Raw genomic sequence first — 15,307 nt, 5'->3', positions numbered from 1 at the left:
CACACGCGGCTAAATGCCTCGCTCTCCGAATCTCGTCCCCCATTTGTTTACCTCGGATGATCTGCATATGATAGAGATTACATTTGAGGTTTTTCGCGAATATCGTATAATCAATTTACTTGCCTGCGTATATAGTACACGTTTGACAGACTACATTTCTTTTAATGTTATTGCTAGAGAAGGAAACGTTACATAAGAATAGGTATTAAAAGAATCGTATTCTTAAAAATTGTATATAGTTGAAAAATATGAATATATTGTACAATTAAAAATAATGAAAAATCAACTTGTAATAATCAAAATATAAAGATGTTAAATATTAGAGAAAAAAAAAATTTTTTTGAGAAAAAACAAAGCTTGTTTTTTTTACAAAAAATTGTTTTTATTTAAAAAAAATTTTTTTTTTTTTTTTTGTAATGCATAAGAACAATACTCTTGAAAAGTTTTCAAGCAATATATATTGAAAATAAGTTGAAAAATAGCATTTGCATCTTATTTATTATTCGCTTAATCGTGCATTTCACTAACACGTGTATGATATTTGTACGCCGGTATTGAAACATATTGATAAACGAAACAATAGATGAGCACACCACTGTGGAGTCACCGTGGCGTTCAGGATATTTCCCGGTAGATTCGAGCGTGAAGGAACGCATTTTACCTTCTGATGTAAAACCAGAAGTATCAGACATCGAAGGTGACGATAGGGAAGATGAGGTATCTACACTGAGGTCATCATCAAACATGTGTCGCGCCGACGACACGGTACGCTGTCAAGACGGCAGTCGTCACATCTGCTCGGTGCAGCAGTGCGACGGCGTTCCGGATTGCGATGACGGTGGTGACGAGATCGGCTGTCCACATCCAGGTATAAGTTGAGCCGGTTGATGGCAGAAGAGAACGAGATAAATGTTTAATATTGGAATTTTCTTAAAACTTACAAATTTTATGCATTTTAACGTAAAAACGTTGTTCTTATCTCATTTTTTTTTATATAATTGTATTTCAACGCAGTGATTTTATATATGCATTGTTACTATGGACAATGAGTATAATTTATAATTGTAATGCTATGATATAATTTATAATATATTAATTTTTGTTATTCTCTGCTTTAGAATTTATAGCAATATTCCATACGTATAATTACTAAGTTTGAACACTATGATATGAAAAATGAAATAAGAGAGGCAATTTTTTTAAAGATTTAAATTTTAAAAGTTTTTAACGTTTTTACCGAAACACACAAAAATTTTTTTTTTTTAGATCGATGAAAATGTCTTTCATACATATATTAAGCATTTATTCGTTTAATAATGCGTGAAGTTACGAAATTTACTTAATATTGTTCTTTCTACAGGATATACTGTATATATTGTAAAACGACAATTGTTTGATACTTTTTTTGACATTTCTGATTTTATATGTTTACTTGCTAGCAATATTTATTTTTGGCACAATTTAATTTTCTGACAATTTTATTAATACTTACTTTAATAATATCTGGAGTGTGTGTTATGATTGCGCTTCGAGTTTAGTTTGACGGAATTATTTTATGTTTGTACTACTGATATAATGTACCTGGTCATAATTCTTGGTAATTTTCTCGATATTCTTGATATTTGCAAGCGTTGTTAAATATTAATAAAATCATTGAGAAATTAAGTTAATAAACAAAAATATTGTTTGCAAATAATCGAGAATACCGAGAAAACTATGAAGCAATCGTAATATTATGCGTAAATACTGTACATCCGTCAATGATGTGAATGTGTGACAGTTTCGTTAAATAAACTCCGCGCGACCGTAGTTTCAAACATGTGCGCGTACGCGTACATACACACAATTATTAAAGCAAATATTGATAAAATTAAGAATTAGGTTACTAAACATTTATCATTTTTCACATAATAGACGATATTGCATGTGTATATTATTATCATAAAACATATTTAGAATTTTTATTTATCTGTTTTATTCGTTTACAAATATATATATGTCAATAAAATTCGTAGATTTTTGTTGCATATCGATGCATGTAATCAGCATGCTAATAATAATATGAAATCGTACGTCTCTCTAACACTGTTAAAAGGTAAATTTTATATGTAATATGTGTTTTGTAATGTTACGCTATCATTATTATATACGATATACAGTTGTGTATTTTTGTGTAAGTTTGAAAGAGCACATTATGATAATCATAAACAAAGCGTTGTAGTTTTAAAGTAAAATTATTGTGCATTGCAAAGATGTTAATAATTTACATCTTACAGGCTGCAGCGCTGGAGAATTCGCATGCGATGTAAACAGATGCATATTGGAATCTCAACGATGCAACTTTGTGGAAGAGTGTCAAGACGGTAGCGACGAACACGACTGCAACTACCCCGGTGAGTACCACGATTTTTTTATAATACAGATTATATATTGACACTATGAGAATAAATTACGGGGGACTTAATTTAAACAGAAAATTATCTGTTTAATTTTGCGCAATAGAAACTGCAAAGATGGCCGCATTGCCATTAAATCTATTTTTATTTACCATCATTTATTTAATATATATATATATATGTATATATATTAAGTATAAAAAAGTTCTATTAAAAAACATATTCAACGAAATTAAATCAATTATCCAACTGAAATTTCAGTTTTATCGACTGCGCGATAACATAGATCATGGTCTATGAACGACCTGCAGCTTATCTACGATCGTCAGTTTATCAGTTAGGATGTAGATTTCGCGAGTACAGGGTATAGAGACTAGTTACCTGTTCTACCGACTCGGAAAATCGATACGGCCGTTATCTTCCGCTACATTTTCCCCGCGTTAAAACTTTGCTCATCGAGACTGACGGTTTATTAGCGACTCGTCCCGTCTTGGCACTCGAATGTTAATTCAAATAGGTCTGTCCCTCGTTCAACTGCGAGCGTCGGCACAAATTTCCGGCGACGTGTCTTTTCCGCAAACGGCGAGGCGAATCCCTAAGTAACGACGGAAGCTGCAGTTTTTTTCCCGTAGAAAAATAAGGTCAGACGAGGGGGAGAAGTTGCGAGACGCGAGCCGGGACATACCTACTGAATATTCAAAGCTCGAGGGGCTTTTTCTCTCCGCGATCCCGCGCGTCCTCTTCTTCCGGTGCTTCCTGCACCTCGAGTGGAGGACGATCGTGGTCAACAACGTGGAAGCGCCGGATGCTGGCCGATGTTGTAAAGCCCGCCCGATTGCGACCACACGTACGCGCTTTGTTGTGCGAAAGCCAGCTTAATTAGACGGCCGCGCGCGTTCGGCCGGGGTAAATTAGCTTGGCGGTATCGGCCCGTGAATTATATCCTCGCGCCTTCCCCACGAGAAGAGCAAAAAAATGTCGAATAATAAAATAAATTGTGTTTTATGAGAGTTATTTGACTAGCATTTGCATTGTAACTTAAATCAACATATCGCTTTAACGAGTGCTTTACGTTCGTCAAATTGGCAAAATATGACGTAAAAATAATTTTTTATATGACATACAGAAACTTTTTCAATGTATAAGCGATGATTTTTTTTTTTATAACAATAGTTTGTATAATAGAGAGAGAGAGCCAGAAATTCGAGGCAGTGGGCTAATTATTCCCGAAAATTATACAATGTATATAATGAGTCGGCGTTAACACATTTGCGCGTACATGCAACGTTACATTTTATATCAAAACTTGTATTTTTCGTCATTATCGCAATTTCATAATTATCCTTCCATTCAAAATGAACAATCCACAATCACGATTTCAAACGTACTCGAGAACTACTCGATTGTTAATAAATATCTTTGTCGCTATCGAAGCAACTTACTATGACCGAGGGGCTTACTTGTGTCTAATTTAAATAGAAGTATCGTTCGTCCATTTATAATAGTTTGCGATTAATTTCCATCTCATTGTCTTATAAAAGCATCGCGGAATACATATTACGGAATCGTTAAAGCTGATTCTACGCTTTCTTACATTCGCGCTTGCATCCTCGTAACCTCGCTGAAGGCGAAAAGAAAAAAAGGAAGGAAACAGGAACAAATTGAGAAATGGCTTCCCGTTATTCCGTTAATCGTTGACCGGTAGCGAACTAGGCCAACGCGCGTTCGTTCGCTCGCGGCTCGCGATCGAAGGATATAATCCTGCGAAGGCCGATCGTAAATCAAGCAACCGTGCACGTACTCCGTACATCCGCGCTCTCATCATTTCAAACGTCTCATGGTTAGCGGATATCTTCCGAGTCTTCCGGCATACCTTTTTTATCCGTCTGGGACGACGGGAGCTTGCGCGCGGACGGGCTGGTGCTGGCGAGGGTTAGGCACGGGGGCTACCCGATGGAGGCGAGTAGAGGGATCGTCGAAGCACCGCTTCACATAAATATCCGCAGACACGCAGGCCGCGGACCCGCAAGAAGAGCGCTTTTACCTGTTCCCAGTAATCGCGATGTGCTCGCGATGCTTAATCAATATTCAAGTATTCAGTTGTGAGACACAGGGGGACGAGCCTTTCTTTTTCTCTCTCTTTCTCTCTTTCTGTTTCCCCTTGTTAACTCACCCTTCGCCACTCCACTTTCTCCTTTTCATTGTCCTCTCTCTCTCTCTCTCTTTCTCTCTCTTTTCCCTTAAACAGAAATGCGCATAACCACTTTCGTGTCTCCGATGCTTTTCCCCCCTCGCGCCAGCGATATGTCCCCTCGAACAATTATGAGTTGAGTCAGGGGTTAGGAGGGGAAGAAGCAACAGAATACAACGACAGGCACGGCGGGGAGGGCAGGAGGGTAGAATCGGGAGGGAAGGGAAATAACCGGCACGCTAGGCACTGCCATGACAAATGTCAAGCTCCGTCGTCTACGAACATTACTCAGGTGCGTCCTCGACTTGCATATATAGACCGGTCGACTTAAACGTCCGCAACGGTACGTCCTTGAGCAGCAACGGAGCTTCAAACGGTCGGAGGAACGATGGGTGCGGGAAAACGGGCTATGATAAAATTTCAGTAAGCTAATATATTACAAAGAGTCTCGCTTTTCTCAGATTCGATATTTCATAAATATTATAAAAGTGTACTTTTTCGAACAAAGCGTGCCATGACCAGATTTTTCGAAGGTCTATTTATTTTAATTTTAAGTATTTTAACAGAGAATTATTGATAAAACATGTTTTATGTAAATAGCAACGATTAACGGTACCGGTAAAGTGCATATTAATAGTTAAAAGCATAAACGAAATTTCCTTATTATATCGCTGCTACAGGTTAATATTAGCTACAAGGACTTGTAATTTATAATACTTTAACATGTTTTTACGATGGTATAAAGTACTTAAAAAAATATCTCAATAAAAGATTTCAAAATATTTGAAATATTTTCGTGCTATGAAATTAATCTAGACTACTGTGTGCGCCGACTAGGCTCGGTACCATTCGCGAATACAGTATTTCTTGGCCAAAAGACGTTCACGATTGCTTTTATAACATAGTGCAATGCATTCGTTATCGGAAATATAGCGATGGAAGTCAGTAGTTTTAAGAGAGGCTTCTTCGTGCCTTACGATGGAGACTTCTTGCTCTTTTATGTAGTCATGTCACGTCAAACAAGGCCAAATATTGTTTTTGCAAACTTACAGATATCAACAATTGGAAGAAAATTTCTCTATCGTAAAATTATTTACCTTGGAACCGTTTGTATTAACGTCCTTTATAAAAAAATTTGGTTAATCTAAAAAGAAAAATAGCGATTTGCTAGACTTATTTAATCTAGACCTTTGGTGTGCTTGAATATAAACGCACGTCGACTAAAACGAAGCATGAAGAAAAACGTGATGCAACGCGGTAATAGACGATGGTAATAGTTCATAATAATAGACTGTGTGCCTTCGGCATTTGATGTTTATCTGATTACAAGTCGACTGGTATGTCGTATGACCATTAGGTTTTACGCGAGAACTCTTTCTCTTTTGCATGTTATTACATCTTTAACGCTCCTACCGTCGTTAACGTAAACACACGAGAACACTCGCAAACGTCCGGTCTGCGAAAATTTATTGTTCGCCCGCCTCGAAGACCATTCGCAAAAAGAATTTACTTAATGCGCGCCGACCGTATCTAGACACCTACAACTCGCTATCACTCCATTCATTTATAGCGATGAGCCAAGATTTAGGACATTTCACAAAACGTACTGGAAATTCTTCTTTGATATCGCTTGAATTATGTTCATTTCTGTTTCTTCGATATATATAAGACTATGTCATATATAATCTTAATCTAAGTTATTTTTTTTTTTAATTGACAATTAAAAAATGCATGTATATGATTTATTAAATATAATATATTTTTTGCCGCTACACGGGACATTTAAGTGATTTTAAGAAAAATACATCAATTATTTTTTTTAATGAATATGTGTCAAAAAAATTGAAAATTTGATTATAATTAATATTTTATTTATGCTAAACAGAATAAACGCGGGTAAAACGTGCACATTGATAAATTATGTTGACATGCGTCGGCGCATTGATCGATCCAGCTACTTGCAGCAAATAATGACATACATTATCAGATCGCAAAATGTTATTACAGTATCCTATTCTGACGACATTGTAGTTAAATATATAAAGATATTTGTTTTGTTATTATAGGAAACACATATTATAATTAAGGATATTCTTTTCTGTCACAAAATCAATGATAATACATATAAGTAACTCTCTCTTTTTCTCTCTCTCTCTCTCTCTTATATATATTATACTATCTATTAAATTAAATTATATTAAAATTTTTACAGAAAATGCAAACTACATTTAATGTCGCAAAATAATTAACCGTGCACGATAAAAATTGTGGTCTTAATTTGAACTATTTCTTTATAGTATGATAGAATTCTGGGACAAACAACACATTTCTGTGCCGCAAAAACGTTATCCTCATACGTACTCGGTCGACATTTACATCGCTGTATTTTTCTTGAAGTTTGCATTCGCGCGTTTTACACTCGGACAAAACCTAAATCGTCGAAACTATTTTCATCGCCAAACTGACATATTTAAAACGTATTTCTCGATTCAATATAATTGAAATTAGTTCATCATAAACTATCCAGATCTTAAAAATCTCGCTTTTAACGCTATTTAAAAAGATCTATTTAAAAGTCTATCTAAAAAAAATTTTTAACTTTTCGCATATTTTTATCATACTTTTTCAATTTCTAACTGACGTTTGCTCTCTTTTTTTTCCTTGTTTCTATCAATAAAAGAAACATCAGTCATAGTGATACGCGTCCGAATACGATGGGGATTAACGCGGGTTATAAAAGCAACACGCGTAATATACGCGCGAATGCATGTACGATCCTATCAATGGCGTATCAACGTTGCGTTAGAGTTAGAGTTCCGTGCCAGGTGGGCGACGTATGAAGCTTATCCTTGTTGCATGCCGTCGCGTTGGCATGATCCACGCCGTTTCGCGATCGCATCTCCGCACAGTTACATTACGCCGATCAGGGGTGTTCATTCGTTTACACTTTCCGAGACAAGACAGCGCGGATGGCTTTTGCGGCGAAAAACTGCTATTTTCTTAGTATGACAGGTTTCTAATTGATCGTTTGCATGTATCGAGAGTATAATTGTGAACTATAAAATATTGTATCTTATCAATCTTTTTTCTGTTTTACACACACACAAACACACACATACACACGTATATATGTTGTATTCTTACATTTATGCAATATATGTTCAATTCTATAATAAAAACTTTTAATTATTACTTGTTGCATTCGATTAAAATATTTGTGAATTGTAACGTAATATTTATATGCTTCAGATTACGGTATCTTTTTTATTAGCAACGTAATTTTACGATGAATCGTCGCATTTGAATATATTTTATGTAAATAAGATAGCATATAATACACTATCACACATTATCACACATATTCTCACATTCTTCTTTGTTAAGTATATTTATTTGAACAAAAAGAGATGATGACCTGATCAGAAATCAATACCCAGTTGCGACTTTATGTATTTTTAGATTAGACATATCAAAGTTAATATAACTGAATAATTTTATTGATACAGCGGAATAATATTAGCATATAAAAATAGTACGTTTTTTCAACATTTACATTACATTTTTGAATTAATTATTTTTCAATATTTTTACGATCTTTTATTATTTTTATACTGCTTTTATTATTTTCTACGATCTTTTATTATATTTATACATCTGCTTTCGTAATATTGGACTTAACATGAAATACAGACAACGATGAATTTAGCATACGTACTTTCGATCGAATGACGCCCACGATATATTTCATTTCTAAGGGATAAATGACATAACATATGTCGAGAGACTTGACTGAATAGAAGACGAACGTTAGACGAAATTGTCCTCATTTCCAAGTTCGGTTATTTCCATGTGTATATTAATCGAAGATGGCGAGGTGGAAGCGAGGTGCTTTGCGCGTTTACAATAATACCTTCACAATTTGTATCCCGGGCGGTGAGTTAATTTATTAACAAGGTTGAGCTACTAGTTCTAAATAAGCAACTCGGATAATACACAAATACATTATAATACTTATAAATTATCTATTTTTATATAGAATATGATAAAACAATTTTAAATATAGCAACATATATACGTATTATGCATCTGACATAAAAGATATTTTTGAAATTAACGAATTTTCGCGAAATCTTGTGTATCTGACAAAATCTTGAAACATGCTATTTTTCGCTGAATATATCTAATTACATAGCTCTATCTTTATTACGAAATCGAATTTCTCATGCAACTTCTGTTAGGTTAGATTAAACTCTTGTTAAATAAACTTTGTGTCCAAGTTCCACTCGTAAAACTTGGTATTCGTTAAATATACGATTATTCATTAAAAATGATTATAGTAAGTAACCGACATACACGTTAAATAGAATGTTAAAAGATATATTTAATATTTATATATTTCATGTTAAAGGATATATTTAAATATAATACATTTTATCGTTACTAGACAAAAAAAAATCTTGAACAGATTAAATAGTGAAGTCAATATTGAATCAGTTTTCGAGCTCTTATGCATATTTCTAAAATTTTTAAAACGTACTAAATAAAGCATAGTTTATTCTTTTATCGATAATATACATTTTTTAATCAATTAATTTTTTACCGACAACTCCTTTCTTTTTTTACACAAAATTTATCATAACAGAAACATTTTTGTGTAGTAAATAAATAAAAAATTAGTTTTTGTCATTTACAAAATTAACTATATGCCAGACTTATAAAGAGAAATTTCATCTGTCACTTTAAAAATTTTTGAAAACATGCAAAGATCGTGCGGTCCATCTGAATGTATTTGTAAGGCTGAATATTCAGTGGCAGTAACGTTTTCCGAAGTTCTGGTCATTGCAGGAGACGGCTATTTGTGAGCCAGAATAGTTGGTACCGTATATCGAGCGACTCAAACTAAACGATAACATTTACTATAACATATTTTTAGTCATGTGAAAACGATTCTACGTTTCAATACAATTCAATATGTATTGATAACTAATCAAGAAGGCGTGTTATTATTTTATATTATTGCTTTTATATTCGAGACAAAACGGATAATTTCTGAGGATGATTTGGCTTTCTTAAATCGTAGCATATATATATATATATATATATATATATATCAATTTCTGCTAAACGTATCGATTGTATTAACCTATATGCTGTGTAAGGCCGAAATGTTCAAAGTAGAATTATTTGACATCTGATAATCTGGGAAGAGACATATATCAGGTCTACCGGAAAGTTCTGTCCGTTTTTGGAATAAAACAAAATACAAATTTTTATTTATTTAATATTTATATATTTCATGTTAAAGGATATATTTAAATATAATACATTTTATCGTTACTAGACAAAAAAAAATCTTGAACAGATTAAATAGTGAAGTCAATATTGAATCAGTTTTCGAGCTCTTATGCATATTTCTAAAATTTTTAAAACGTACTAAATAAAGCATAGTTTATTCTTTTATCGATAATATACATTTTTTAATCAATTAATTTTTTACCGACAACTCCTTTCTTTTTTTACACAAAATTTATCATAACAGAAACATTTTTGTGTAGTAAATAAATAAAAAATTAGTTTTTGTCATTTACAAAATTAACTATATGCCAGACTTATAAAGAGAAATTTCATCTGTCACTTTAAAAATTTTTGAAAACATGCAAAGATCGTGCGGTCCATCTGAATGTATTTGTAAGGCTGAATATTCAGTGGCAGTAACGTTTTCCGAAGTTCTGGTCATTGCAGGAGACGGCTATTTGTGAGCCAGAATAGTTGGTACCGTATATCGAGCGACTCAAACTAAACGATAACATTTACTATAACATATTTTTAGTCATGTGAAAACGATTCTACGTTTCAATACAATTCAATATGTATTGATAACTAATCAAGAAGGCGTGTTATTATTTTATATTATTGCTTTTATATTCGAGACAAAACGGATAATTTCTGAGGATGATTTGGCTTTCTTAAATCGTAGCATATATATATATATGGACTGCTGTATTTAAATTATCCAGTTGCTGACAATACTTCTCCGAATAATGGCAATTACATTATTTAATAAAGTTTATTGACGGTAATAAAAATTTGTATTTTGTTTTATTCCAAAAACGGACAGAACTTTCCGGTAGACCTAATACATATGTTCTAACTTTCCGAATACTATTTAAATTACATATGAACATCGCTTTCAAAATCATAATGGATGGGTTCGGTATACCCAAAGGTTACCGTAAAATTTGGTATTTCTCATTAAATATATATGAATGTTAAATCTATCCTGAATAGCATCCGCAATTTCTCGATCGAATGTAACGTCTAAAAGCTTTCGTCTTATAAAAATTTGATGGCAAAATTAAAAAAAGAACTTTGCTTATAGAATATTAATACTCATTCAATTATTAATAACGACACTATTTCATATTGCATTGAAATGTGTAAACCAAGATTATATGTATAAGATAAACATTTTTTATAAGAAAAACATAAAAAATGTTGAATCTAAAATATATTTGTCGTTTTCTCGTCGTAACTGACAATTTACATTTTGAATTACACGTGGAATGTGAATTATCTTTATCGTCTCTCGCCTTTTAATTATAATCCGGGTTTTTCCCCATGAAAACATATATATAGGAGGAGTACGATCATCGCGGCGTCGTTCGAATATGAAAGGGAGTTCGCTTTTATCAGCGATGGCGCGCTGGACCGGCTCGTTCGCTTTTTAGAATTCATTTTCGGCTTTAAGCTTCATTTCGCGCGCGCGGGAATTAAGCGCGCCGAGGGGTGGCGGCGAGAGCAGCGGGTGGTTGGAGGACAAACAGCAGATTGGTAGGCGTTACCGTGGCACCTCGTACACTTAAGGTCCACTCGTAACAAACGAACAGCACCAACGATAAACAGTCGGTGTATATGTGCAAGGTACAGTACGATGCAACAGTATTCCTCGCGAAGGCCGATTCACCGAACAACCCCTTGTCGTATTCATCGAACTTTCTCTCTTTGCCTAATCTTTGTATTACAATCTTTGTTGTCGATAAATTTTATTAGGTAAAGTGTGTTCTGTCAGATACACGTGTAGAAAAAAATTATAAGTTACCACTTTTATTTAATTTTTTTTTAAAACTAATTAGAGAGAGAGAAAGAGAGAGAGAGAGAGAGAAATCTGTTTTAAAATATAGTATAGCTCTACTTAAGATTTCTTAAACCGATATATATCTAGCTCTGTATTTAAAATATTATAAATATTATAAAATATTATATTGCTGGTTTATTTCGAGATGATTCACTGATCTGTTTACGATATATATTACTATAAGATTTTAATTGAATATAAATGAAATACAATGAAATCGCTGTATAGGGAAATATTTTAAAATTAGTCTTGTTCTTCCTATGAAAATTTGAAGCATGATACAATAGCGACAATATATTAATTGAAGTTTTATCCGTTTCGTGTTTTGGTATCGATTTTCTTTAATCCATTCGATGAATGAAAAATGCGCGCCGCATATGAGCCGGCTTTAAACGTGGTTTTAAATGCGAGTACGTAGGTGTATATGTAAATACGATGCGTTAAAAATTATTTCTTTTTGAATTGTCAGAATCGAGATATCTTCGCAGCGGTGTACAAGAACCTGATCTGACTCTTGGACGGCATTATCCCGATGCATCGCGGCCACGTGTACGTGTCGCACACAAACGCGTAAACACAAACGTGGTTATTTCGCGGCGTTCGCGTGCACGCGCCGTTGCTCGTGCAATTCAGACCCCCTTTTTTGTAATTTACGACAATACGTACGCGGTCGGGAGAATTACGGCGCGAAGCGGGCGGCGTCGGCGCTCTGGATTTGTTTAATCGTCCCTGAGTAGAACGAAAATTCTGCCCTCTCTCGATCTGCATAGAATCGCCTCCCTTTCTCCCACCCCCGAACCCGAAAGTAATTTTCGTCCGCGTGGGGATGCATCCGACGATAGTAGCTACAAGCAACCGCCGATTGAGTCAAACTCTCGCGCCAGTAATGAGAAATTTATTTCATCTTAAAGACGACACGTTCCGGAATGATCGCGAAGAAATGATAGCATGATAAATGTACGCCTTCTGTATAAAAACAACTGAGCTCTCTTCTATACGCCAACACTGAAAAATAAGTTTCTATTCTCGAAGAAAAGGATGCCGTAGTATTTGACGCCGTGAAAGAATAATTTTTGACATTACGTATGATAATAGTAATCTCGCGTAAGAATGCGCAATAATATGAATAAACGCGTTGTGTGATCTCTAATGTGGTGCGACTTGTCTCGCAATATCATATCGTCGCTCTTATGCCAAAACCACAGACGTGTAATTTTTTTAATATCCTTTTCTTATCCAATTTTGGACAAAGATTGTATGCCACAGGCGCGAATGCGATAGCAATATTAAATCACGTCAAACTAGAAGTATCAATCCACGAAAGTAATTATAAGACTAAATCAAGAATCTGATTTTTTTCAGAGTAGATTAAATTTTCAAATTGTAATAACTCAAAAATAAAATTGCATCATGGTTTTAGCATAGGAGCGACGGCATATGATCATTATTAGAGTGACAAGACTAAAGACGAAGGTGAGAGAGAATAATTATAACGTATTTAATTACAACTTTATACTAGATAACAAGATATCGAATGTAAAATATATTATAATATTCAGAAATGTGAAACAGCGAGATAACCACACAAAATTAGCAAGCCCATTTGTATAGATTATTTAAAGCAAGATAAAGTTTACCATAGGAATGAAGATTAGCATATGTAATATCGTTGACATAATTTCGAGCTGAAACTGCTACCTCATATATTTGTCATACTAACAGAACACGAAAGATATTTATGTCATTATGGCTGTGAAATCAATTTAAGTCATTGTCTATTTGCGCTTGCATACTGATATGTTTCTCTCTATTTCTCGTTCAATCTATTATTCCAAAGAGAAGTTTCTCCTTCTCTTCTCACAATCAATAATGCAGCTCACAATCTTCTCACAATCAATAATGCAGCTATGTTTATCTATTATCTCTTGTTTTTTTTTTGGACTTTGACTGAACTTTTTTAAATAAAAAGAATAACAAAAATATAACAGCGTTTAAGATGTAAATATAATTCTTTCATCTTCTCTGTAACATAACAATTATCTACTTAAATTAATTCAACGGAGAGATAAGAAGACTGCTTTCTCTCATCCGCGATTGCTATTAAAATAAACCATTTCAAAAATCTTTTATCAGGTTAAATGAGTCGCATCAACTTTTGTACCCGCATCATCTTAAGAACTTTATTCCTACAACTTGCAAGCTAAATGGCTCGGTTTACCGTTCCCGATTGCGGAAAATAGATGAATAAATCAAGACGTCGTCGGTCGATCGTTTATCTCGCTCGACGAATTCGACGACGAGTCAAGAAATCGAGAGCACTTCTTGACACTACTCGTTCCATCCGCCCTTAGCCCATCTCTTGAAGTCGAGATTCTAACTGTTATGCTAACGCGAGTATGATAATCCGGGGATCGTCATCCGGGGCCGCTCCACGTTCTCTTCGTCGGCCAGAGAGCCAAAGAACGGAAACGTAGGACATGCTCTCTCGGGCCCCGAGTTGAAAAAGTCCATTAGTATGAAAATGCGATATAAGATGAGTTTGAATAAATATGCGCCGTCCCTTTCTTTCGTGTCGACATCGTATCGTTTCACCCTTTCTTCTTCCTTCGTGCGTTTCCTTCGTTCTTCGTCGTCATCGTCCATCACGACACGCTTGTCCAAGCACACAGACCGTGAGATTCTAAAGTTATTTTATTTAAAGTTTTATAATTCGCACAGAAAGACCGAACGTGTCGGTGGTTCTATGCCGATACCGCGCGTCGCACATCGCTAATGACGTTTTCCGTATGCACCGCTGATGCATCGATGGGTTGTGCGCGGAAATTTGACCGCGTCGTCACCATCGGTGATCACCGGTGATATGACACTCTCTGTGGCATACTCTATTAATTTACTTAAACAAACATTTACCAACAATTAAGATACGATGTTCGAATTTCATCCTCGCAATTTAATCTTTTATATTCGTAGTCGATTCGCAGCTACACGTTTAGCCTAATGAACAAAACGACTTCCGTATATTTTCTACGTATGATGCAAGATGTTTGACACACGTCAAAAATTTGTTAAATAGTCATGAAATTATTTGACAATTATATGACAGTATTCTTGCTCTAAAAATAAAAGCAAATTGAAATGTCTCTGTAAACTGACTATTTTATTTATTTATGCAAGAAATATGTAATGTTGAGTCGTTCTTATTTTCTTGAATATTGATATAATTTGCAAGCAATTGTTATAAATGTTTAATTTGAGTAATTTGTAATCGATTCTCCCTTAAGGAGGCATATCTGTTTGATTCTTCGAGAAATGAGTACATTTTCTAGATTTTTCTGCAGCGCAATGATTTGATAAGAACTTTTTTTTTTATAATATTAAAACAATATTAAGTACCCAAATAAAAATTTTCAGCTTAAAAAAATTTTTTTTTTTAAGTTATGCAAATATTTGCAGATTTATGTTTTCATGCACGGTGTACATAAATCGGACTATGTTTAACGGATTGATTTCAAATTTTGCATGCGAGTTTCTAATAAGACTCCGCATCTGCTAACGAAGCCTTTTTTTAATCCAATTCCCCATTTT

General features: G+C 34.3%; 1 protein-coding gene across 1 annotated transcript in view; it reads left to right on the top strand.

Moving 5' to 3' along the window:
- The window catches only part of LOC115242726 (basement membrane-specific heparan sulfate proteoglycan core protein-like), a 154,754-nt gene that overhangs the window by 54,059 nt on the left and 85,388 nt on the right, over positions 1–15,307 (top strand). The window contains 2 exon segments of the mRNA XM_029819240.1: positions 584–868; positions 2,277–2,393. Coding sequence (XP_029675100.1) covers positions 584–868; positions 2,277–2,393 — 402 coding nt within the window.

Source organism: Formica exsecta, unplaced genomic scaffold, assembly GCF_003651465.1.
Source record: "Formica exsecta isolate Colony F162 unplaced genomic scaffold, ASM365146v1 scaffold62, whole genome shotgun sequence".
Taxonomy (NCBI): Eukaryota; Metazoa; Arthropoda; class Insecta; order Hymenoptera; family Formicidae; genus Formica; species Formica exsecta.
The sequence above is the reverse complement of the archived record's forward strand: the minus strand, read 5'-3'. Positions and strand labels throughout refer to the sequence as shown.